A 25,326-nucleotide genomic window follows, 5' to 3' on the forward strand; every position below is an offset into this window, starting at 1 on the left:
CCTTGAGATAATGTAAAATGCAGGGATATCAGTCAGTCAGTCAGTTGGTCCAACAAACGGTCCAGACTGAAATATCTCAACAACTATTGGATGGATTGCCATGAAGTTTTGTACAGACATTCATGATCCCGGCCATCATTACGTCAACATTGTTACTATCCCAAGATGGTTACACTGCTAGCTTTGTATCAACATCATTTCAATAGTCTAAATTACATACAGATGCAATGAAAGTGTATATAACTCCTAACTTCTGCTGAATCCATTGTGTTAGTGCTAATATTGGATTTTATTTAGATATAACTGCAATTATGGTTATTTTGACACAAAAAAATTTGGGAGATATTGTAACTGTCAAATTCCTGATATCTCCAACTTGGAAGTACAACTGGGAGGCTGACTTGAATGTTTTTTCTGACTCACTTGCTTGTAGTTATGGTCTGAATGACATGACGTTATACCTGCCAAACATCACCATGTTAGCATTGTCTTGCGCATTGGCATGTTGACATTAGCATTTAGCTTAAAGCACCGCTGTGCACAGCCTCACAAAACCGTAGACCCGTCTTGTTTTAGCCATGTTCACATTTGCATACACTAACGTCTCAAAAGGAATTATTTATTGACATGAAACTGCTACATACAGAACATAAGATAGCTCTATGTCCTGTATTAATATATTGGATTCAAACAGTCACAGACATCATAAGTTTCAGAAATAAAACTTCAGATATTAGGATTTCTCTGTGACAGAGATCTGATCTTTTCAGGGCTGACTGAGCTGGGAAGATCAGATGTGGTTCCACCCTGTTTCCACAGCCATGACCAGATGAGATTTGTACCACGAAGAAAAGAGTTATTAAGTTATTTAGGCTGTATTAAAAACCCCAGATTAGATGAAATGTTTTGATCATTAAAGGAAATCTTTGTGCTAATTTCCCTGACATATCTGAATTATCGTTCTGGGTAAGAACCAAGGCTTCTGTCTGTTTAGAGGCCTGCTGGCTGTTTCAACTTTCACACACTTTCTCAAGTGAAGCAAGATACATTTTCAGGCCATTATTTGGTTGCACGTGGGAGATTTTTGCCTTGAGGGCTTTTTTCTTTTTTCCTAAACCTAACCAAGTAGTTTTGGTGCCTAAACCTAACCAAGTAGTAAGGCTTTCTGGCAGAAAGCCCTGAGGGCAAACTTCTCCCATGTGCTATTTGGTTGATTTTTCATGTAGAGTTTTTTTCCTTTCATTTTCACATTTTTAGAAACCTCATCAAGAAACATCTTATTTACACTCCATCAAACCAGACCTGTTTGCAGGGTTCTAGGATTCAAAACCCTGATGATCACACACACCAGCCCAAGTTCGAAATCCATCACATCCTGCTCTGATATTTCCTTCCCCTCCCTTTTCTGACCCACCAAATGGATGACTGAGCTCCCTGGGGGCCCATGATCTCATGGAAAAATGAAATACCTACTGCTGTACAATCACTCGACTCTGTGCTGTGTCTCTGACTGCTGTTCTTTGCACTGGTAATAACTTAATGATGATGATGTCGTCATGTCAGGGAGCTAATTACAGCAGGCTTTATGGTGTGTGTACCACAGTGAATGTCCAGTAGTAAATGGTGTTGAAAGAGGTGAATGTAACAGTTCATTATCTAATCATAACCATAAAACAGTACATGGAATCCAGTGAGATTAATGGAGCTCTCCACACTTCTCCTCCCATCTACCTTTAACTCTTGTCCATATAACGTAAATAATAATCACATCACACCAGATTTTTGCAAAGAACAATAACAATATTTTATTAACTCGAAATAATATCAGATGCAGCAAACAAAGATTCAGTTTTCAAACCCAAGGTGGCAATATTCAAATAATTACATTCAGCCAAAAGAGGAAGAAAAGTATTAAAATGGGGAAAAAAAAGATCAAACAAATTTCAGAGGGAGGAGAAGGTTGAGTGTGTGTGTTTTGACCGATGCTGATGGTGATATTAGGATGTAGATGGGACAGTACATTCATTTTGGGTCATCTATTTTCCTTATTCCCTGTTAGTTCATAGTGTCTTGTGAGTTGTATGGCTTTACTGTCTGAACTCTCACGAGCCCCCCCCCCCATCCCGGGGATTGTGGGATGTTTTAATTAAGACAGTGGAGGCTAATGTGGGTTACACACAGACCTTCGCTCTCTGTGAAGATTACACTGTCTATTTTCAGTTCCTTAACCAGTTTTCACGCTCTCAGTCTCAGTTATGTTCACAGGTTTTGTCCTAATATTCACCACTGGGGGCTGGTGGTGTGGTGAGAGCGGTCCCCGGGCCCTTCAGCTTTGTTCTAAAATGGTAAGTAGACTATAGGGTAACAGGGGCGCCACCACCAACTGAATATTCATACGCCCTCCTGCCTTGACACTGTCCGACAGATGTTTTGATGTCTTTTTATAGCACTGGGTTCTCCTGCCACTATCACACACACAAACACACACACACACTCACAGAGACAATCTGGAGCACATCTCTCTGATAAGTAGGCCTATCCAATGTCAGCACTTGTCTGAAGCAACAGACTAAAACACACTGCCCAAAGACACACACTCACACAAAAAGAACACTCTAAAGACACCTGTCTGACAGCGGAGTGTTCTTCTGTTATTGGGCTACAAAATACGAATCACTTCCCAAAGAGAGAGGCGAGGGAGAAACGCTAAAATGCTTCCAAAAACTGCTAGGAGTTTTCTGGGACAGCTAACCTCAAAAGATGTCACTTAGAAAAAGCTTGTGGCGGTGAGGAGGGGGTAGAGAGAGAGGGAAGGGAGGGTCCAGATGGAGTGAAGGGGAAAAAGACTTGAGGGTGAAAAAAAAGACAGACAGGAGGGAGATACGCATCTCCTGTTTGTCAGGCGGATTTATAATCGTGGGCTGATTGCCTGTGGGCATAGGTAGCACTCAGACGTCCTCTTGGTTATGTAATGAGCCACCTGTGGGGATAGATGGAGGGAGGGAGGGAAAGAAAGAGAGGAGGGGGAGTGGAGGCAAAGAGGAAAGGACGGAGACAAAGAGGGGTGGGAGGAGATGAGAGAAGGGTTGAGGGCGCAGGAAATGACAGGAATGAGAAGGAAGGATGGAGAGGGTAGACATTCATCAGGCTGTCTGTGTGTGTGTGTCAGCGGGAATTCTTCTGTTTCTACTCTTATGAGGACAAAATGTTCTCACAAGGATAGAAAGATGAGGAAATCCACCAAAGTGCCAGGGATTAAGAATTGGATTTCGGGTTAAGATTAGATTTAGGATGGGGTTAGGGTAAAGGTTAAAACTGTATGAATGAATGTAGTCATGGTCCTCAGAAGTATAATAATAAAAACACACTCATGTCCATGTGAGAAAGAGAACAAGATAGCTGGGTGAATGAAAAACGTATCACACCAAGGTGCCCGTCTTCTCTCTCACACAGACATAGTTGCACACACACTCACACCATCTCACACACACACTGCCCAGGGAGAGGACGAGGACACTCAGAGAGACAGACACAGCAAATGCACTGTGGTGGTCAGAGTGAGCTGATAAGTTGAAGGGGGGGGCGGTGAACAATGGCACGCTCTCGTCACCGCGCCAGGACAAAAGCACAACCTCGCCTCGCCAGCATCGCCCAGCTTTTAATGTCAACCAAAAGGACAATGACGCAAATGGGCCCGCTGTAACCTCCAGCTACAGCGGGAGAATACACACAGGAGATGCAACAGGATATTTGGTGCCACTATCAAACTGATTTTAGTAGCATTTTACACTGCATTCATTTCAAAAGGGAGAAGGGGAAGAAATCCAAGCTATGGCCTGAGTGACAGCATGGAGGATGTGATGATGATGATGGTACAACTTGGGAGGTCAAAGGTGACAAATGAAAGGCACAGCTTCAATGGTTCCCCCTGAGTTGTCGCTGTCTTTTCCAACTCTCCTGACTGGGACTCCTCATTTTCATGTAGTTTTGAGTTCAGAAGTCAGCCGATTTAGCAATGTCATCCCTTCTGTATTTTCAAAATAATTTCCAGATGTATGTACTGTATGCTTTTTTAAAATCTCCAGCACCAGTAAAAGTTCAACCTCCAACCAGAGCTCAGCTACACCAGATACTGCTTTAAAGGGAATCGCTGCATTGGAGGGGTTTTGGAATGAATATACTGTGCAAGCTTACGGAGCTTGCTGACATCTTACAATATAGCCACGCACACAATCACACACACACACACACACACATTTGCAGAAAACATCAAACATACAGACTCGCACAAAGAGACTTTTCTAAACAGTCGAACAACATCAAAGAAGGATGTGGGGACTGAATCTGTGCTTTAATTATTTGTAGAAAATAACTAGGCAGGCTTTCTGTCTCACAAACACACAAAAATGCACCCACACAAGCACACACACGGAGGATGAGAGAAGAGTGGTGTTATGCGTGCAGACGGGATGCACTGATGCTATGGTCCAATGGGATTTCCTGAGTTGTATGAATGACAGTCCCTCTGGGAGAACCTCAACAGGGCTCCTCACATCACTATGGAGATGGGAGTTTCTGCATGTGTCACATAAACATGCCATTTTGCAAACATCATAGTAAAAAGAGAAAATATAGAATAAAAGGCAATAGCTTTTCAGGAGTCAGTATGAGAGGAAAGAAAGAAGAGCATTTTGAAATTTGAAAAAAAGAAAAAACAAGAGCTCTTCATGAGGATCATGACATGTGGCAATAACAAACCGTATCACAGTATCCTCTTTTGAAATAAAAAATTAAATAAAAACTTTTTTGTTCACATTTGTATGGTTATTTTTTTCCCATTAAACTATATCACACAGTGATAACGAAGAAAAGGAGAAATCTACAGCCACGTTAGCTTCGTGCAAAAAACCACATACACTGGCACGCCGCATAGGCAAAGAGATCAAAGCAAGACAACGCATACAAAAATATAGAAAATCTCCGATGCAAGTCATCTCTTCACAGAAAAAACTTTTCTGTCTTTTACAGCTGTGCCACTTCCTGCCGAACACCTAGCGCTGAAGGGTCACTTCAGGAACATTCTGTCACTATTTGTCGTCGTTGCTGCTGCTGTGTATTTTTTTTTAAGACAACCAATGTTCTCGTGTCTTCCACAGAACCCCAAACATTTCCAGTAGCTATAGTTGATCATTATGGCAGATGTCCATCATAATGATGTTTGGAATAATGTGAACAACAACATGTTTGAGTGATAGAAAACTAGTACAATAAAAGCATATCATTTCTGTCATATAATTTGTGACAAATCTTTTTTTAAACTTTGTTATTTTAAAATACATACTATGTCCTGTCACTTTGAAGACATTCCAGCATTTGCTCATAATTGGTAGTGACAGGGTTAAATAGTTTGGCATACTCAGCAAGCCATGCCCAAAAGGATGCTATTTTGTCTCTTGCAAAGGAGGGGGGGGGAGGGAGGGGGGAGGGGGAGGTAAGGGCAGGTCCTGGGATGCAGTGTCAACCCTCCCTCCCATGGGAGACGCTGGAGAGGTGGGCGGGGGTTATACAGAACAGCTGAGATTACAAACCGTGCTCAAGACTGGGTCAGCCCATCAATTTCAGCACTTGCAAAACACATGCAAAGATAAGTCAGAGTTTTGGACTCAGAGTCATTCTGTCTGCCTGTTGGAGGTGTCCGTTTTTAGAGTCACTTCACAGGTAGGGACAGAGCCGAAAACTGTGAGCGTCATACCCACAAGTAAGTCCCTGGACAGCTGTAGCAAGTCCAGCACACCTGTTTTCACACTGATAAAAAAGATTGTTTGGACGCCTTAAAAGAAAACAGAATTCATACATCGAATGGGGACAAAGCAGTTACGAGGTGGAAAGGAGGAGTTGAAATGCTGCAAGTAAGGCAAAGACGGATGATTTATGCTTCAGTCAGAGGAGAAAGAAAAGCAACATGCGTAGAGGTTCAGACTTTTCAGACGCCATGGAGGAGAGTGGAAGTTGTTGCGAAAAAGAAAACCCTCCAAGAACTTAGAGGGATTAAACACTCAGGTGAGATGAGAGGAGTCATTGGTTGTTTGGTTCTCCTGCCCTCTCCTCCTCCTCCTCTTCCTCTTCATCCTCCTCATCAAGAGACACAACCCCAGAGGAGGCCACGTCAGAGACCCTCCTGCGTGGATCGTAGTTGGGCTCCACTCCGTTTCCCTCCGCCTCCACCTGACACACGGTGCTCTCATAGTCCTTGCAGGGGCTGTCGTCATCCTCGCCAGGTGACAGGTACGTCTCAGAGTAAGACATGGAGTAGCAAGGAGAGTCCTGACCCCCGCAGGGCCTGATGCCCCGCCCTTCCCCACCCAGGCTGTGGAAGCCGCTGTCCCCCCCACCAGGCCCACTCTGCCCCACCCTCTGAAGTCGAGCCAGCAGCAGCTCCTCCCCTCCCTGCAGCACCGACAGGATCTTGGCGGCGAGCTCGGCTGCGTTGCTGTGGGAGTGGGTGCCGCGGTGGCTGCCCAGGTCACGCAGCAGCGGGTGGTGCTCGTCCAGGCTGTAGAGGCTGGAGCACAGGGTGTCCGGGGAGCCTGCCGTGGGGGAGGGCTCTCCGCTGCCACCTCCCTCGCCGCCTCCTCCTCCACCCTCGCAACAGGGCCCTCGCAGGCCCAGGTGTTGGCAAAGCTGGCTGTGGATCAGGTCCTTCAAGTAGGGAGGATATGATGGCACATCTAGAAGAAATGATACAGACTGTGAGCATGAAGTCCTGAAGAAAAACGAACAACGATAAGAAATATGAGATGAAACTGTAATGTTTCCTGTGGGGTCACTGAGTGTTTGCAGCATCAAATATTAGTAGGAAATACAGTAGCAAATCCTTACATTGAAAAACTTTACTCCTTCTAGTCGTATTAACATTTCTACCCTCATACCCTGGGGAGTTTTTGACCACTAGTGGCGCTACAGAGCAATGTTTTGACTAACACCTGTGCCTGCCACCAGTTTCATGCTCTTCCACAAGTCAATAGTTAGCAGCAGTAACACAACAAGAAACATAGCAATGCACCAGCAAAAGGTAGGGAAAAAGAAGCCTGCTAGCTAGCAAACACAGATGTAAACATTGCAGGTTTATAGGTAATTTCTGAGGAAGGAATGTCATTTAACACGTTATGTTAGGCCTCAAAGATATACACACTGCGTTTTGCTGAAAAACACTGAATGTAAAGTACTACACAGGGTACCTTTGATGATAATTTTACTCTGTTTTTGCTATAGGAAGCCAAACTAATTTATGTCAAACAGATATAGTTGAATTCTTTTAAGTTTCCACTGTTGAAAATAATATTAATTTTCTATTTTTAATAAGCAACCAATACACAATTTAAGGAAGAAAAATTTGCATGTTAAAGTATTAGTTACCACAAAAAACTGTAACTGCAAAACACTGTATATACAGTAGCAACTACCGAAGTCCACAGTCAAATGTGTTTAAGAGAAATATGTAGATGAAAAGAATGAAAAAGACATCTACTGCATTACAAGTGTGAAAAATACTAGCAGTTGAAAATTATGAGAAAAAAAAGCAATTAATAAAGATATAAAATATGAAATACATACAATATGACATTGTACCAAAGTAGAATTTTTTGCAAAATACAGTTAAGTGGAAAAATGCAAAAATATCAAGATATATGTAACAAAATAAACTATTTAATTACAGTAGTGCTAAGAAACTAGCTGCAAAATGTGATATGATTTATTTGGAGAGATTAATATCATATATAGGCTGGCACGTTTGAGGCTCTATTCACTAATCAGCCTTTGCCAGAAGGTAAGAAGCCATAGATGAATATATGAAGATAGAGAAGCAACACTGAGCTGAAGTACAGGTTATGGGTGGTTCAGTGTAATCAAGATGAAAGCTCTGGAATATACACACCCACAGGCATACACTCAGCCATAGTGTATTGGTGTATTTATAACCCGCTCACACGCCATCCTCACACAGACACTGTCTCTGCAGCAAAGGAAATGATATTAAACTTGCAGGAGGGATATCAAATTGCGCTGAGGAACAAAAAAATAATGTTGGGAGACGATGAAAACTAGGGCACTGGGACAATGAAAGATACAGAGTAAGAGAGGGAGAGATGGGTGAGGAAGAGGGTGTGTGATGGGGAATTAGGACAATATGAAGGAAATAAATGTGACTTTACCACGGCTATTGTGGTGTAGATGTACACTGTGTGTGTGTGTGTACCTGTGCTCTGTGTGGTGGGCTCGTTGGCAGGCAGAAAGTCCTCGTCATATGAGTCATCGTTGGACTCGTCACCGTCCACAGAGGACCAGGCCCTCAGCTTAGCCTCCGCTATGGCGAACTGCTCTGCCACACCTGTGCACACACACATACACACATAAGCTGCACTTGTACACATGCAAATACATGGTTGGCATGGTAACAAGGAGGCAGCGGGCCATTGGGTCTCCATGTCATGTAGCTGTTGTTGACTGGCAGGTCTGTGTGAGGAACAAAGTGCACACCGTAGTATTAGACTGGACAGAGACAGCATTCCCATTACAATCATTGTTCTTCAGCAGTCATTTGGCCGGTGACATGGCTGTCACTGAGTGTTTGATAGTGTTGTTATGCAGGTTGCATTCCAGCCAGTGCAGAGGAGACAGAAGACAGTAAGCTAGTAGAAGCGTAAAGAAAAATGGAAATACCAGGAGAAAATACTTTAGTAAAGTAATCAGTATTGACATTTTCAATGAAATAATGATGATATAACATCAGGTCAAGTTTTTATACCATATAAGCCAGTATTTGGCCAGCATTTTGTCTTTTGACATCTTTCTCTATCGATGTTAATCTACTCACAATAAGATTCAACACATCCTGAATTTTTCTTTCACATCAAAAACCCACCGATAGAGGGAAGGCTGGAATACATTTCATTCACGGCAGCTGTTCAATTAAAAAAAAAGGCAAAGTGGAACAACTGGAATTAATTGGTGAATGAAAAATGAATGAACACACATTGATGTCCTCTGTGTAGCCCCTATGTGTGTGTGCAGAGAAGCAGAAATCCTATCTCTAACATAAGCCTGTTCTCTTAGCAATTGAGGTAAATAAAGGCCCTGGCCAGTATTTGAGAATTTACGGTATTTGCTGATTTAGTGTGTGTTAGGTCTTTCCTGTTTTGTCCACCCCAATTACATCCATGAGAGGGATTAAATGCACCTTTCAGTATAATGCAGTCTAAAACAATACATTTACTAAGTGCAGCCTCAAAAATTACAACATAAATCAACACCTTTCTGTTAAAAGTCAGCAAAAACTAAACATTACATGCTTCACAAAAAGACTTTAAGATTTATTGCAGAGCTGTAAGGCACAGATGTATTTCAAAATCTGCTGTATGCTGTTGTGAACTGTTTGCGTAGCCGTACTTATTTACAAGGTTTGTATGTATGTATGTATGTAAATCCACAGATTTTTAAGTCACAATCTTAGAAAAAGTCAGCTGATTTTATCGGTGGCTGTGTTACTGTAGTGTTTATTTGCTTATTTCTACATTTTTATAAGTAACCAAACATACATTCACATACATGTGCATGTAAAACATGCTCACGTAAGGCCACAGAGAGGACATCAGTGTGTGTGTGTATGTGTGTGTGTGTCTGACTGAGGTGACTCAGCATGTGCCAGAACCAGTAAGCCACAAGATCCAAGTGACCAATCACCTCCAATCATCATCAGGAGCTGGCCAATCAGAGAGTAAGACTACCTCTCTCTTTTTCTCTTCATCTCTCTGCCCAGCCTCGTCCTCTTCCTTTCAATCCATCTGTTTTGTATTCCTCCCTGTTCATCCACTCACTCCTTCATGTCACGCCTTTCTTCCAATCGTCTCTCTCAATAAAACGCTTTATCGACTCACCTGACTCTTCTGATTCCTACCATTCCCTTTTCTTTCACCGTGCAATCTTTCAGCCTTGTCCCTCACTTCTCATTTTGATTTCTATCTCTCTGACACTCTCTCCTCAGTCTCCTTCTCTTTATGTCTCTCTCTCTGACTCCCTGGTCAATGCTCAGTATTCATGCATTGTCTCCCACAGAGAGAGATCGATGCTCTCATTCATCTTCCACTGTAGCTGGGCCCTGAACTCTCCTCACAAACACTGGCACATCTTCCGGCAAATCTAATAGTGCAGGCTGCTCTTTAGATCCCCTTTGAAAGCCTTTTTTAAATTCCTTTAACTGACGAAGGAGAGTTTTCACCTGCTTACATACTTCACACAAAAATAGGGATAAAGAGATAGACACACACACAAAACCACATCTGTGCTCTCAGATTTTTTTTTTTTTACATAATACAAATAGCATTGAAGTCTCAACTTTCATTGGTTCAAATTGTCACATTAATATTAAAATGAAATAGTTAAATGTCTCACATGAAAATATGACTAAATGCAATGCAAAACTTTGCAAAACTGTGCTCACTATGAAGATCTGAAAATTAAACAGATTCTTTCTTTCTCGCTCACACACATACAAACACACGCACCCTTGCTACATTTCTACTACGACTAAGACCTAAGACATTACATTTTCTGAACGTGTCCACGAAGTGTACACAAAGTGATACAGTTTGGATATATTGTAGCAGGCTACAGGCTGCACGTGGTATAGCCGCTAACTTTGTCTGTCTGTCAGTTTGGTGCTTTTACAAAGCTGAAGACAAGTGCCTGCTGCAGCTTGAAACTGGGTTGATGAGAGCAGTGAGAGTGAACCAAAACAGTAAAGTTGAAGGCTGTAGAAACAAAGCAGTGAGCCAACAGATGTTAAAATGCTCTGTAGAGCTGAGGGGAACTGCAGAGTTGGTGATAATTCTCTGTGGGTTGATCCCTATGAGCTACTCCTTTCACATTATACATGGTCATGTGATCCATTGTTAATAAAAAATATTGATTACAGCCACTTTAAGAAAAACTGATGCAGGTTGACAAGGTGGCTTTGTCAAAGTTCACCATTGCCACACTCTGCTGCAGTTATATTGTGCTGTTACTCCTCTCCATCTGTATGCATTTTTATCCCATTTCTGCATGTTACTAACTCGACATCTTCTCTCTCCCGTAGTTCTGTGCTTTCTCGTTTCTCTCCTCTCTCCTTCTGTTGCTTTCAGCAGGTATTTCTGCCTCCGGAGCTGCAGAGTCTGGATCTGTGGTTGTGGGCCACCTGCTGCCCCCATGTTCCTGCTCGACAACTGCTACTACAGCTGTTGTTATTGGCTCTGTTACTAATATTGTCATTATTGTTCCTATGACTGTCATTATCACTACCATTAGATTATTACTATTTTAAAAATTCTAGGTGGTATTTGCATTGTGTCTCCTGCTTTCATTCATACACACACACACACACACACACACACACACACACACACACACACACACACACACACACACACACACACACAACATAAGCCTCTCTCTGTGTTGGTCAAGGCTGGCATCCAGTTTAGTGCACTACGGAGAGACGCTGCAGGATTAACTTCAAAGAATGTGTGCGTGTGTGTTGGCAGAAATCAGTCCTATCAATAGGACAACCCCACCTGCATTTTCAATTCTCAGGATGCCTCCTACACACACACACACACACACACACACACACACACACACACACACACACACACAAACACACACACACATAAACACACAGTTGTGTTCTACTGTAACTAGCTTGCACACACCAAAACACATCAAACACTCACTTCACACATTCGCACGTGCTCACTTCATGTACTAACGTGCTCGCTGACATTCACACAGTGTGTCCAGTCACCCACAGTAACACCATCACCGAGAGAGTCAGCAAACTGGCAGCTCCCTGATGGAATGGACGCACACTGATGATGAAGACACAAGGAGAAGTATAATGTATAGTAATGACTCCCCAACCCACCCCACTGTTAAATTCACAGTCAAATTACACCAATTGAATACAACAAAAGGGTGTGCAAAGCATCAGAAATTCTTGCCAAGGATTAGACCCTGTTTATGTGCCATTTACAACCAAGCAAGGCTTAATAGATTACTGTAGTGCATGCAGTGGGTGGCCAGGTTAAAACAGTTCTAAAAAGACCATCTATAGAGCTGTTAAGAATGATTTAAAGAATATATGAAATGATTGATTCAAAAAAATGTTGGGTGCTTTTAACTTTGTCATTTTAATAATTCAGCTTGTTTGAATCATCATTACAGTTGAACACAAAGCCACTGTCCTAACCAAAGAATACTGAAATTGATCCATGAGAAGAGAAGTCATGTAAATAGTAAGATATAAAAGAGGAAAGAAAAAAGAAACGAGAAGAGTGGAGGCACAGAGGAAAATCGCTCAGTCACGGTGGCACTAGCCAGGAGCAAACCTTACAGTGCAAATTAACCTTGAGAGTCTGCATTGCAGGGAGCGAGCGAGAGACTGAAGGGAGAGCAGGCGGCAGGGACAGGGTGAAAAAGACAGGAGATAAAGAGACAGAGGGCAGAAAGGAACAATAAGAGAGGGGGCAGTGTGAATAAGAGGAAGGGGGTCATGAATAGAGAGGCCAGGAGTGAATGAAAGAAAAGTAAAAGATGAGGTGAGTGAGTGAAAGATAGAAGAGACAGAGGAGCTGTGGGTGAGCGGCGCTTTGTGTGGAACAAACCATCTGTATGTGTGGAGGAGAAGAATTAAGGGCAACGACTATGGCTGCATACAGTAGCTGCAGGATCAAACATCCCATTTACACCTGGTATTAACATACGATCTGTATCTGGAAACTATATCTGGATAATGACATCTGATCATGGGCCTTTGCACTTACACCTGGTAATAATAATAATATTCTTATCTTGGTTCTGCCTGCTTTGTGATCAGATCTCAAAAAACGGTAGGCGGACAGCGATGCAGCTGTATGGACGCTACTTGCTTTGCCTTTGCCAAGGAAGGGCTTGTCCAAAGCTCTGAGATAGCAGGAAGACGTAGAGTTAGGTGACCTTTCAACTTGTTGGGTGGATTTTTTCTTAAACGGACAGTCCACCTATTTCACATGTCAAAGTCAGTTTATTTGTCATGAGGAGTACTACTGAGCCTGTGAAACAGTTGTATAATGTCTTCTGTGGCTCTGAAGAAGCTTTGTCAAGTCTGAGAAAATAACCCTGATGATGTCAGAGTGATATCATTAGGGTTATCTCAGCTTAGGCTTGAAGACAACAGATTTATAACAGAAGTTACAAACTGTTTATGTAGTGTTTGAAAGATGCCATGAAGTTGCATTATGAGTAGTGTAGGATCCAGTGTCTTTGGAGCGTGAACCATACTAGGGACTGAAAGTCAGGATATTTTAGCCTCTGCTGCTTCAGTTTTGAAGATCGGATCATAGTGTGAACCAAACAACCTCCAGGTGTGGTCTAGCACAGTACAGTGGACAGTATTCTAATTGCAAAGCGTTCTGTGAACATTAACATGCATTTTTCCTTATCCATATAAAATATCCAAAAACTGAAATTTTCTGCCTGAAACCAGCATCTAAATATTTTTCTGATATCAGTTCTAAACTATTTCCAAAGCTGCATTTAATATGATTTTTCAATCCACCATATGCTGTATATTGTGAAAAAACTAGCTAGATTGAAGCTAAATTCTGCTCATCCATTTCTGTCAAATGCTTGCTGGAATTATACATTTTTTAATTATCTCAGTATTTGCAACATCTTGATTTAATTGACATTGATCATGGGATATAAATACTCATCTGCTCCTTTTTACGTATGTTTACCTTTTTGTTATGATGGTTTTTCATTTAATTAGGACCCCCTCTGTGATCTTTTATCATTATTTCGCACATTTTCACAAGCCCTCTTGCCCGAGGTGTGTAGCAAAGTGTGTAGCAGGTCTTTTTTCCTGTAATATTGATGTAATAAACAAACGGACAACAGAAGTCTTACCGGCAGCGAAGCGCGCCTCCTGTTCTCCCTCAGTGAGGTCGGAGTAAGAGTTGAAGTCTGATTCCAGGGCTGCTGGAGTGTCTATAGGCTTACACCAGCCTTTCCACTCTATCAGGTGGGCCACTCTGCCTTGAGCCATGGCTGTAGGCTTCGTCACATGGTCCTTCACTACCTGGGAAATACCTACAAGGAAAAAGCTAGGGGTTATGGTGCAGCACAACTTTTGTGATGATTACACATTTTTATGTGTTAAATGTTACACTCACCATGCAGAGAGGATCGCGCTAATGCCGCAATCTCTTGAATGGTGAGAGCTCGTCTTGATTTTGGTAACATTTCAATGGTGTCATCAACATTCACCTGAAACGACAAGAAAAACAAGTGTGACTCAGGAGAAAACTGGTACAGTAGCTCAGCTCAGCATGAGTGTGAGCCCGCCTCTGAATACATCCTGCTATGACCCACAAGAAAACCCCAATTGTTGTCTTTTCATGGAGAAGGGACTCCTGTGTACTTCAAGGCCTTGGAAAAGTGAAGGATTTTCTCTTTACACACCAATCAATGCTTTTAATGAGTCACAAGCTGTATGCCAACAACCACACACTTACCGTGTATGTGCATGCACGCATGTGCACATACTGACTTGTGCTGAACAATGATTATTTCAGCAGCTACTCTTGAATAGGACTATGTTTAAGTTTAAATCATGTAAGCTAAGCATGTTACGTAGCATGTTATAGCATGTTAAAAGAATAGTTTGATATTTTGGGAAATACAGTTATTCACTTTCTTGACAGGGGTTAGATGAAAACAATACCACTCTCACGTCACTAATTAACATGTTTTATCTTGTTTGTTTAATCCGTAAAACAAAAGGTTAAAAATGGCAAATTGTGGTTTACGGGGTATTATGTGCTGGACTACTTCTTAGCTGGGTGCAGTGACTTCCTGGAGTCTTGTTGTCACCGGGAGGTTGCCAGGCAACCAGCGGAGACAACAGCTAGTTTGACGTCCTAAAATGCTGAACAGTTCCTTTAAAGTTATAAATAATTATGATCTAACATCTGTTAAACTAATTGTTGCTGTCTTTTCAAACACATCTCATTTGCATATTATTTCATGCAGGAGAGTAGAAACAAAAGTTGAAAAAACAAAAAGCCAGTGATGCTGGTGGCTAGTTGTAGCCACATGTCAACCTGGTGGCTATCCGAGTTGAAGCTATAACTCAGAGGATTTTATATCTGGGGCTGCAGACAAGAAAGCATAGAAAGAAAAACAAGCACAAATCTCTGGTTCTAGATTGGTTGCTGTATATTTGCACACTATCTACACATACCAATACCCAAGTGGACCTCTCCAGTGGTACTAGATGTGGCTGTTAGGAGATTTCTGATGCAACTGCAAATATGCAAGTAATTACACAGGGAAACTTCTTGAAAGGAAACTGTTAAAGCTCTGTGTCCAGGCGGCTAGACAGGTAATTTCCCCGCAGGGAGTTAACAGAACCAGACAGTAGACAAAAGATGGACCCCCTCCTCCCGGACTGTCCTCCATCAAATCTGTCAGCTCTGTAAAGAGAGGGTGTATCAGGTGTTGACAAGTTCCTTTGTCTGCTAACTCTTTTTATAGCCCGACTGTACCTGTACTCACGTAGGAAACGGGCACGTCAGCAGCAAAGTCCACATGCCGAGCTGACGCTACTATGTTGTTACTCAATATGGGTCAACACACTTGGCTGACTGAGCAATTTGATGACGGTTTTGGGCAGACAAGTATATCTCAACAGGTACAGATTGTGTCCCATGGTGACTGACCCCAGCTCTCTGAAGCTCTAGTTTCACCTGCTTTCATTTAGAGGAACAACACTGAGCTACTTGACTCCCTAGAACAAGTGAACCACTAGTGAACATAATAGGTGTTTGGATTGTTGAGTCATTTTAAAGTCAAATCTTCCTATTTTCCATCCTTTCATTAATGGGTCACCACTCAATACAGACCACATCTGATTTTCAGTGAATTCGAAAACACACCAGAAGCATCACCCTGACCTTGTCCTGACCTTGTCCTGACTTAATAGCAACGTCCTGAATAACAAACAAACAACAAAATGATCTATCAGAAGGGCCCTGCAAGAGCGAAGGGGGATCCCGAGCTTGTGATGGTATCAACGGCTGCCACGAGGCGTGATAATCCTCTTGTGCCGCAGAGCAGCTCACAAATCAGAGGGAAGATAATCTGGAGATAATGTGACATGTACCCTCGAGGAGGGTTAGAAATATATATTGTGTTGGTACTTAAATTAAAAATAAAACGTCAGGCAGGTAATGTTGTCCACCCACAGCTGAATATGTTTTATTTGTTTTCAAATAGTTGCCCAGAGAAATCATTTCAGTATGGTGTGGGATGATTTTATACATCCTCAGGGATATCCAACTGAAAAACTCCTGTCTCACCCTGCCTGATGCCCTTAAATGCGATTTCATTACTATTTTTTCCAGTGGAGTATTCCATGATGAAATGAATGCAGTTTAAGAGACAATTCTACCCGGACAAGAATACAATTTGGGAAGACAAATTGTCATTTCTGGAGTTTTGAGGCACAAAATGTTCTAATTTAAACGCACAGTATGTAATTTCTGGCGCTAGGTGTCTCTCACAGCAAAACAATAACAAAAGACGTAGTTTGTCTTCATTGTTAAACGACCACCATTGCTGATGAAAATCTGTCTGACGTGACAGATTAAAGTTTTATTCACGTTTATTCGCGTTCGACAACTTCCTTCCTCACTCGCTGACGTATCTCATGTTCACCCGGAGGTTATAGCAACTAAAGGGAGTAGAGGGGATATGACACTGACAAGCAACCAAATGAAACGCGCTGTTACCTTGAATAAAATTACGGATTTCTCTGTGTTTGAACATTGTTGGAAACATTCGGGATAGTGTAAGTACACAACTCAACAAAATATATAACATAGATTTTGTCGTTTTTAGTCATTTTAATGCGTAAATGTTACATATTATATTAAATGTTAATAAGTATTTTATTCAAAATATATCAGTATGAGCTTTTAAAAACTGGGTCCAACCTTGCCACACAGCTCCAGTTAACAGCACTGGCTCTGCTCCCCTCCCTCCTCTGCTCCGCCACTGCCTGAACAGCAGAGCGAACGCAGAGGAACACATGAGCAGCACTCGGAACAGACCGAGTGCTTCAGTTAGACTGCTGTGCCGCATCTTTTCCATCATACATTCCAACGACATGCAGCACATCCATATACACATATGTAAATTAAATACACAAATAGTCTCAAATATGACCCTAAACATTATAACCCTTAAATAGAAAGCTTAATATCCCACAGTAGCACACTTATTATCACACTTATCAGGAAAGATTCATCTCTATAGTCAAGATATTTAGCCCTCATAAGAATGGCAGTACAAACACACACATAAAGTCAAGAAGTCATAAATCTTCCTGGTCTGGTGAACACAGACAGTAGAGAGGCTGTCATGATACTGCTCAGGTTCACCTTTGGCTTTTAAGTCATTGGTTAACTGTTGTCTCCGTGAGTCAGTGCAGGTGGACGAATGCGGCCTGGAGACAGCGCAGAGATTGAACAGATTCCTCGACACAGCACGCATGTTAGGAGCTGAGAGCAGGCAGAGCGCAGGCAGACAGTGGGTGTGTGACTTAAAACTGGTGTCTCCCTGTCTGCGTCACCTGGAAGCCTGCGCACACACACAAAAAGCACACTTCAAGGATTTTAGGGGTTTTTTGGGTGTGGGTCTTTTAGGATTGTGGCTTTATTCAAAATCGGGGATTTAGATTTGTTAAAATAAAATTGAAAAATCTAATTTAATAACCCAACCCAGCATTTCAGGTTTAGCTATACCCATTAACATGACACGATTAAGCCTGAAAAACAAATGTTAGTGCTCCATCAAACCTTTTTTGTTATTGTACAGTGGTTACTCAATCCCACAAGTTTCCTAAGTGGCTACTTATTGCTCTATTATTTGGGCTGATTGAGGTTACATTACAGCAGGAATCTAATTTGTGGCATAAGAAAAGGGTATTTGACTTAATCTGCCAGTATAGCAGATTAAGTCAAATACCCTTTTCTTATTTATCAATTGTACACTGTGAAACACAATGGTGCAGACACATTTTGCCTGTTGCTTGGGTTGCTCTTTGTTCAGTAGCCCGCTCTTCTGTCACACACACACACACACACACACACACACACACACACACACACACACACACAGGCATACACGGAAGTCATTATACAAAATTATATGAGAATGCAAGCCATGAATGGTTTCAGTGGAACAGACTGCTGTAATATTTGCTTCCCTGGTGGAAAATAACCTGAACATCCTTGTCTTCCTTCAACATGCCACGTTTCTGCCCGAATGTGCGTACCTCTCTCTCTCTCTGTCTCTCAACTTTTCCACAATGGGAACATTTCTATGGCAACTGGTCACCATGGAGCAATTCCTCCTGGTATCCGCACCTGATTCACGCACATGATGTCCCACACGCTAGCCACAACAGCCAAATGAATGACTCTTGCACGTGCCTTCCTCCTTTCATTTACTGTAGACGCCGCTGCTCAGCGATGTTAACACGTCAGAGATTAGGTATTTGCATCATCATAGCCAAATTTTATCTCTTTGGTAGCATTAAATATGAAGCAGAAAAATGCCAGATATCTATTTGAAAATTTGAATTTCTTTCAGTTCTATGACCAACAGGTCTGATAACTTCAAATTTACCAAATACCAAATTATTTTGTCGGTTATCAATTGTTGCTCCAATACTTCTTCAACAAAAAAACAAAACTCCAAATTATTTCCTGATACAAAATCCCCAGTCCCTGAAGTGTAACGCCTTGGAGTCCTTCCTCTGTGAAAGAGATGTAATAAGATCAGCATTCCAGCCAACCTGTCTCTCACAGTGCCCAGTGTTCAATAACAAGCCTGCCCATGAAGAGTGAAAGGCTGCATTTCATAATGGATCACTTAGGCGCTGCTAATCGTCACCTGGCTGGCTCACTGCGACACATCAGATTCACACCCAGATTGTGTGCACTGATGGATAAAAAAGGCAAGGTGGATTCATCATCCTCATTACCATCATCCTCATCATCTATGAGCCAATTATAAGCATCCCACTAACTTCAGCTCCACAGCCAAGGTTTAAAAAGCCCAGGCAGTACATTGCCTTAAGGTCCAGGATGTCTAGACACAAATACAGCAGGCTGTCAACTGTAGCATTAAATGGCGTGTACCGCAGCAGAACCCCTTTTGGGGGCTTCTTAGGTTATGATGGTTCTTTGTAGAGCCACCACCCTCACCAAAGTGTCCCCGAAACCCCCTCTTTTCTTACCTAATATCTTGTATGGGCGTTCTTTGACCATATTAAAATGAAAATGGAAAAGCTGTTTGACATTTAATTTTCAAAGTCGTACCCGCTGTAAAGTGGACAATATTCATATGTTTATTTATTTATGAAAATTAAAATGCAATATAAACAATGTAACCTGATTTTCATTTTTTGTAATATTTAAGTCAAAATGAAAATGAAAACAGCATTTGACATTTCCTTTTCAAAGACTTAACCTGCTGTACAGTGGACAGTATTCAAATGCAATAAGCGAAACAGTCTATTGCATTTACATTTACATGTCACCACACTCTTTTGGTATCAAAATGAAAATGAAAATGAAATCTGTCAGTCCTCTCATCAAGGCGGGTCATTTACAAGTTCTACCTACCTACCAACCTGGACGCATCTCTTGTTTTTCCAACCTAAGCTAGATGAAACCACGCCCACTTCCGTACGAGGAAAGCCTTATCGGCATATGACAGATGAATTTACTGTTTGTCAGACCACACATGAGACAAGAATTAGGTTGGAAAAACGATAGAAGTGTTTCCTGGGGCCGGGCTTCACTGATTACAGTGCAAAAACACAACTTTATAACTTGTACAAAAACACAGATGTAACACTTTATTCACTGATTTTGGAGAAACTGGATCATATTTCATGGAGAAAGTATTTTCTGGTTTTCGCGCTGATGTACTCCGGCTGCTCTGCCTCGACTCGTTGTGATTTACGGAGTTTCCTGATGGACAGATAGCTTTACTTGTTGTTAAAGTAACCGCTAACTGTAGCTGCCGTTAGCTCAGTTAGCCGTGCAGCTAGTGGTCCTATTAGCTGACTCTGCCCAGACTGGGATCTCGGCGCACCGGGGAGTGTTGGTGTTTACACCTCTAGCACAGGAGCTTTGGACCGCAGGGTGGAGGAGGTTTCAGCTCTGGGGAATGCTGGCCGGGTGTGGTGCCAGAATGGGCACCAGAACTGGAGCCGGGCGAGCAGGCAACGGAACTAGGCTCAGCAGCCTCTCAGTGAACAAGGCTGGACTGGACCGAACACATCCTCCGAGACCAGGTCATAGAACGCCCATACAGTATGTGAAAATGACAATGCAAATTGGATTATTGCATTTTCATTTTTACTCAAATAACACATACATATGTGGAAAATTATAGTGCTATTTTGGAATTACATTTTCATTTTCAAATTTACATTATCATTTTAATAGTGTCCTCTCCTCTGCTTCCAAACAAAAACCAGACCAAGCTGAAATAATAAAAAAAAAAAGTGTTAAGGGCACCTCGCTGAAGTCCAGTGCGCCCAAAGGAGCTGCCAGAATCAGTCTGCGTGCCAAGCAGGTCCGCGTACTCCCCAAAAGCGCGAGGTCAGACAAGGAGCTTGCAGTGCTCCAGTCCACGCGCAATGAACCGTCAACTGCCACTGTCAGGAGGAAGAGAGCCACGTGAAGATTAGAACAAATAAACAATCGTAAAACTCATAGTAGCTCCACACCATATTCTAGCTCCAAAATGAATAAATAAGGCAATAAAGAAATAAAATTAATATTATGACAACACTTCCACTTTAATGTGGAAGTAAAATGCTATTGTTCATAATTGTGTTTAATTACTGGAGCATGAATTACAAACTATGAGTTTTAAGGATTAGGATAATCCTTACGTGTTGCTTTATGGTCAAAGTTGCAGTCACCATGCCAACCCATGCCTCCACGCGGACCTCAGGGCATCCACTGAGGGGCGATGACCATACAAGGGAATGTAATGTTGCCGTATCTCACTGCAGTTTCCCCCAAAGAAAACCACATTCAAACACCTACATAAAATATAGAAATTGGCAACCCCCCAAAATAAACGGTGTCCTCCCAGCCAATTCTTAAATGTCTTGTAAAAAGATACACAGGCTGCACATACAAAAAAGAGTAGTTTGACGGCAACTGTGAAGCAAAAAGACTCAAAGAACCGTCTGATTTAAAAAAATCAAGTGTTAATCAATATTTCAATAGGATGTTGTTTGAAGATTTCATTTTAGTTATAGTTTTTACAGCACCATCAAGATGTAGGTTGGGTATTATTTCTGGGTGCTATAGAACTTAAAATGCGTCTTTAGGCTTGTACAATGCACTTTCAGAGAGTGCCTATAATCATTATATAATAGTTCTGGAGCACCCTTTTTTATTATGTATGGTACAAGTCTAAGTGTTGGGCTCAGCATTCACAGAGCCCTTTATTGCAGCTTACTCTGTAAAGACTACTTGTAGTGAGATAACATGGGGGGGGGGGGGAGGCCTACTTCCATGCTCTTTAAAGCCATGCCATGTCATGCAGGTCAGGCCCTGGCAGCAGCCCAAGCCTGTTTGATATTTTATGAAGTTGGTTCTGCTTTGTCGGAGTGAGAGAAGCAGTATAAGACACAAAAAGCATAGAATAAGGGACATGCCTGTGATAACATTATGCAATGTTTACCTCCCTGTTGATTAATACACAATATGTGACGTGACCAGGCCACGTCATCAACACAACCAAACACCGGCGCTACAAGGAGCGCAAATGTCACTAAGCAACCTCCTGGCTGCAAACGTCACATAACTGCTTATAGGGCTGTTAGGTTGACTACATGAGTTTAACCTTTCTAACAGCTGCCCTCCTCATGACCTGACAGACTCGTGGACCACGATGGACCAAAGGTGCTTATAAATCTGCCCCTGTGGATGAAGCCTCGCACAGTTAAGAGCGCAGCAGAACATTTCAGCGGCTGGACAGCTCCCCCCCTGCACACACACACACACACACACACACACACACAAGTGCAATCCTGCGCCTGCTCGACACTCTTCAAATCAGATTTGTAAAACGAGATTAAAAGGTGGGCCTCTAAATGTCAGTGCCTGGCTCCTCTTTCCCGCCCTCCACTGCAGGGAGGCGTTTCTAGTTACTGTCTGTGAAAAGAAGGGCTCGCTCGATTAGTCGCCGGCACCCATCTCAAATACTGAGTCCAATATCAAGACCAATCACTCACCCCCGGGTCAAAGACCTGCAGTTCAGCGCGCCGAGCTCAAGTTGCCCACCAGCAGAATTCAATATGTGCTGTTTAATTGGGTGTGATGAAATCAGATGCCCGGGGTGTATTGTATCGTTGAATCTAGGCCACCTTGGTCAATGAAAGTATTGTTAAGAGGAGTGAAAGATGCGCACGTGTTTTGTATAGCATCAGACTGACGTCCAGAATGTGACAGTCATTTGAGCCCGGTACAGGTAAGCTGCAGCGCCGCTGTTTGCCCAATCCCAGAGGGGTACTGGCGACACGTCAGCAAGTGTTGGTCAGAAAATGCTCACCTTTCGCGTGGATCGCCACAGCCTCTTCCTATCAGTCGACGAGTTTATCGCCCTTTACTGCGACACACAGTAGCCTAATAGATTTTAAACGCCACTGCGCGCACTTCAACAGAAATGTTTTGCATTCACGTCTGCAATGCACAAGTCCGGTACGTCATTGTGGTTTTGCAGCAATGACCCTGAGCCGGACCAAGGATGCAATTTAAGTGACATGCTGTAGGCTATAGATCAAACAGGAATGGAAATAAACACATGCAGTGGAATAAATTGATGGGACTGAGTTGCATTCTGAATGAAACACGTGACACATATAACCGTAATGGGCTTGATCAGACTGAGTTAGCCTTTTTACTTTGAGACTGAAACTTGTGGCGGCTCTCTTGCGAGGCCCTGCGGCCATCCTCCATCTGTGGCTAATTTGTTAATTTGGTCGACGTCTTTTTATCTTAATTAATCTCCTTCCCCTGACTGTGAGCTTTCTAAAACGGAGCTGCAGCTCCAAACGTGTGTCGTCTTCCCTCAAAGCAAATGAGAATTGCAGTCTTCATTTTATTCTTCTTTATTTATTTATTTATTTTACTTAGGTCTCTCTCACTCACACACACACACACACACACACACACTCCTCTCTCTGTAGTTCCCGTTGTCGTGGAAACTGCAGATAGGGAGACCTCGGCCGTGCATCTCTCTCTCTCTCTCTCTCATGGCTTTCGAGCTCTCTGAGAGACTTATGAGCGAATCAACACAATTAGGTCAAGACCTGCAGCAGTGTGATGTCACACATATACAGGCTAAATATGAGAGTCAAACAGGTGGCTGCTGTTGAACTGCATGTATATTACACTCTTGATAGATGTGCAGAAACGCTTTAAGTGGGGTTTATGGGACTAGGGCATGTCCTTACGCACTCCGCGACAAGGAGACGGGGACAAGGCGCCATAATCATCAAGTGACTGAAGCGACAGATTACACAACCAATTAGAGGCTGAGAGAGGGTCTGTGAGCATGAATAAATCACAGTTTGAAAGGTTGCATGTAACATTTACGTCACCAGAAAAAAAGCGACCACGTCTGTTTGTGTGGGAGAGATGGGGATGGATGGATGGATGGATGGATGGATGGATGTGGGGCAGGTTTGATTTATGGAGACTACAGAGGAGACCCAGTCAAATAAATAACGGGATGGGGGGGATATCTGGGGGAGACACGCGTCAGAGGTCGGGGTAGCACATAGAGGACGGGGCCCTCGGCGACATTTAGCCGCCAGCGCAGCGGCTGGGAGACACGTACAGCAAAGGTGTAAACAATCATGAGAGCAGATATATGCGGTGGCAACAGGGAGCTTGTTTCTTGGCAACAAGCATAATGATCTATTGCTGCATGTGTGCGCATTGAAGCACTGATGGAGTCCGTTTAAATTTGGACATCTTGCGACTGCGAAGTTATCGTTATCGTTAAATGTATTTTACTTTTATACCAAGCAGAGATTATCCCGACATTCTCAGAAATAACGAGTTATAAAGCCGAGGATTTTGCTCGGTCGCATGCGTGAGGATACGAGCAAAGAGGTGTCCTACCTTGCAACTAAACTGGGTCAGCGCGGTCAGAACCATCTTGTCTGGATGAGTCTTCTCGTCATTAATATAAAAGCCGTTTAACAGCGCATCCCTCAGTGGTGTCAAGAGCACCTCTGTCTTCTCTGACTGGCGTGCTTACCAAAAAGCTTCTTGCAACTCTCGTAGCATCGCGATGTTTAGGCTGCGGATACCAGCCCCTCGAGCTCTTCCCCACCACCCCACTAAAATGCCCCCCTGCACACATACACACAGTGTAACCTCCGACAGACTGAAATGTCATAACTTCCAGTTATCTAAAATGCGCGTTATATGTAAGGCTCCTTATTCCTACGCATATGACTCAGCAGCGCATATGTCTCACATCTCGGGCACAGCATGCTGTGCACTACAAGCACCCAAATTCACTCGCAGCCTCTGCACCCGCGAAGGCTGCAGCAAAACAAATGCGAAAAAAATGTCAGGCTTCCTCCAGCGTGCTTTAATGAGAGCAGATTAAAACAACTCTTACCAACTGGCGCTTTGGAGCTGATACAGCCCATTTTCGCAGCTGCATGTAGAGCCTTTTAGAAGAGCAATCTATCTCATTTCTTTCCCTAATTCCCTTGTGCAAGAGCGTACCTCACTGATCGAAAGCCTCTGTCACTCTCCTCATCTACGGAGGCTCCGCTGGGTTCCGGTAGGAAGCGGCAGCGCGCTGCTGTGCTCAGACCGCCGGAGTGACGCCGAGGGCGGGGGAGTCCAGCCATCACTTCAGCTCCGTGCTTTCTGACTCTTCTTTGTTTTTGATTAGCTTCGAATCCATATATATATATATATATATATATATATATATATATATATATATATATATATATATATATATATATTTAGAATGTTTGTGTAGCTTTGTTATTTTTATTTTTTTAGAAGTTTGAGTCTTGTGATTCTTGGATGAGTCTCAGCTCTACGTCACCGGTTGAAGGGTCGTGTCCTGCGGTTCAGCACCACAGCGGACGGACAGCGCTCTGTCAAGCGGCGCCGGCAGCAT

General features: G+C 42.7%; 1 protein-coding gene across 9 annotated transcripts; it reads right to left on the reverse strand.

The window, feature by feature from the left end:
- Positions 1-1,779: 1,779 nt before the first annotated feature.
- zgc:165508 (uncharacterized protein LOC100101652 homolog) lies at positions 1,780-25,095 on the reverse strand. Of its 9 annotated transcripts, XM_044203014.1 has the most exons (7): positions 24,300-24,494; positions 20,670-20,809; positions 17,517-17,715; positions 14,247-14,340; positions 13,981-14,163; positions 8,258-8,389; positions 1,780-6,728 (listed from the first exon to the last, which is right to left on the reverse strand). In XM_044203014.1, exons 4-7 carry the CDS (start codon positions 14,314-14,316, stop codon positions 6,076-6,078), a joined length of 1,038 nt encoding a protein of 345 aa, XP_044058949.1. In that variant the 5' UTR covers positions 14,317-14,340; positions 17,517-17,715; positions 20,670-20,809; positions 24,300-24,494; the 3' UTR covers positions 1,780-6,075. The 9 variants fall into 9 exon arrangements, with proteins under 9 accessions (XP_044058949.1, XP_044058950.1, XP_044058948.1 ...); XM_044203015.1 differs by lacking the exons at positions 20,670-20,809; positions 24,300-24,494 and adding an exon at positions 24,918-25,095; XM_044203013.1 differs by lacking the exons at positions 17,517-17,715; positions 24,300-24,494 and adding an exon at positions 24,918-25,095.
- Between the last annotated feature and the right edge of the window lie 231 nt (positions 25,096-25,326).

Source organism: Siniperca chuatsi, linkage group LG7 (assembly GCF_020085105.1).
Source record: "Siniperca chuatsi isolate FFG_IHB_CAS linkage group LG7, ASM2008510v1, whole genome shotgun sequence".
Classification (NCBI taxonomy): Eukaryota; Metazoa; Chordata; class Actinopteri; order Centrarchiformes; family Sinipercidae; genus Siniperca; species Siniperca chuatsi.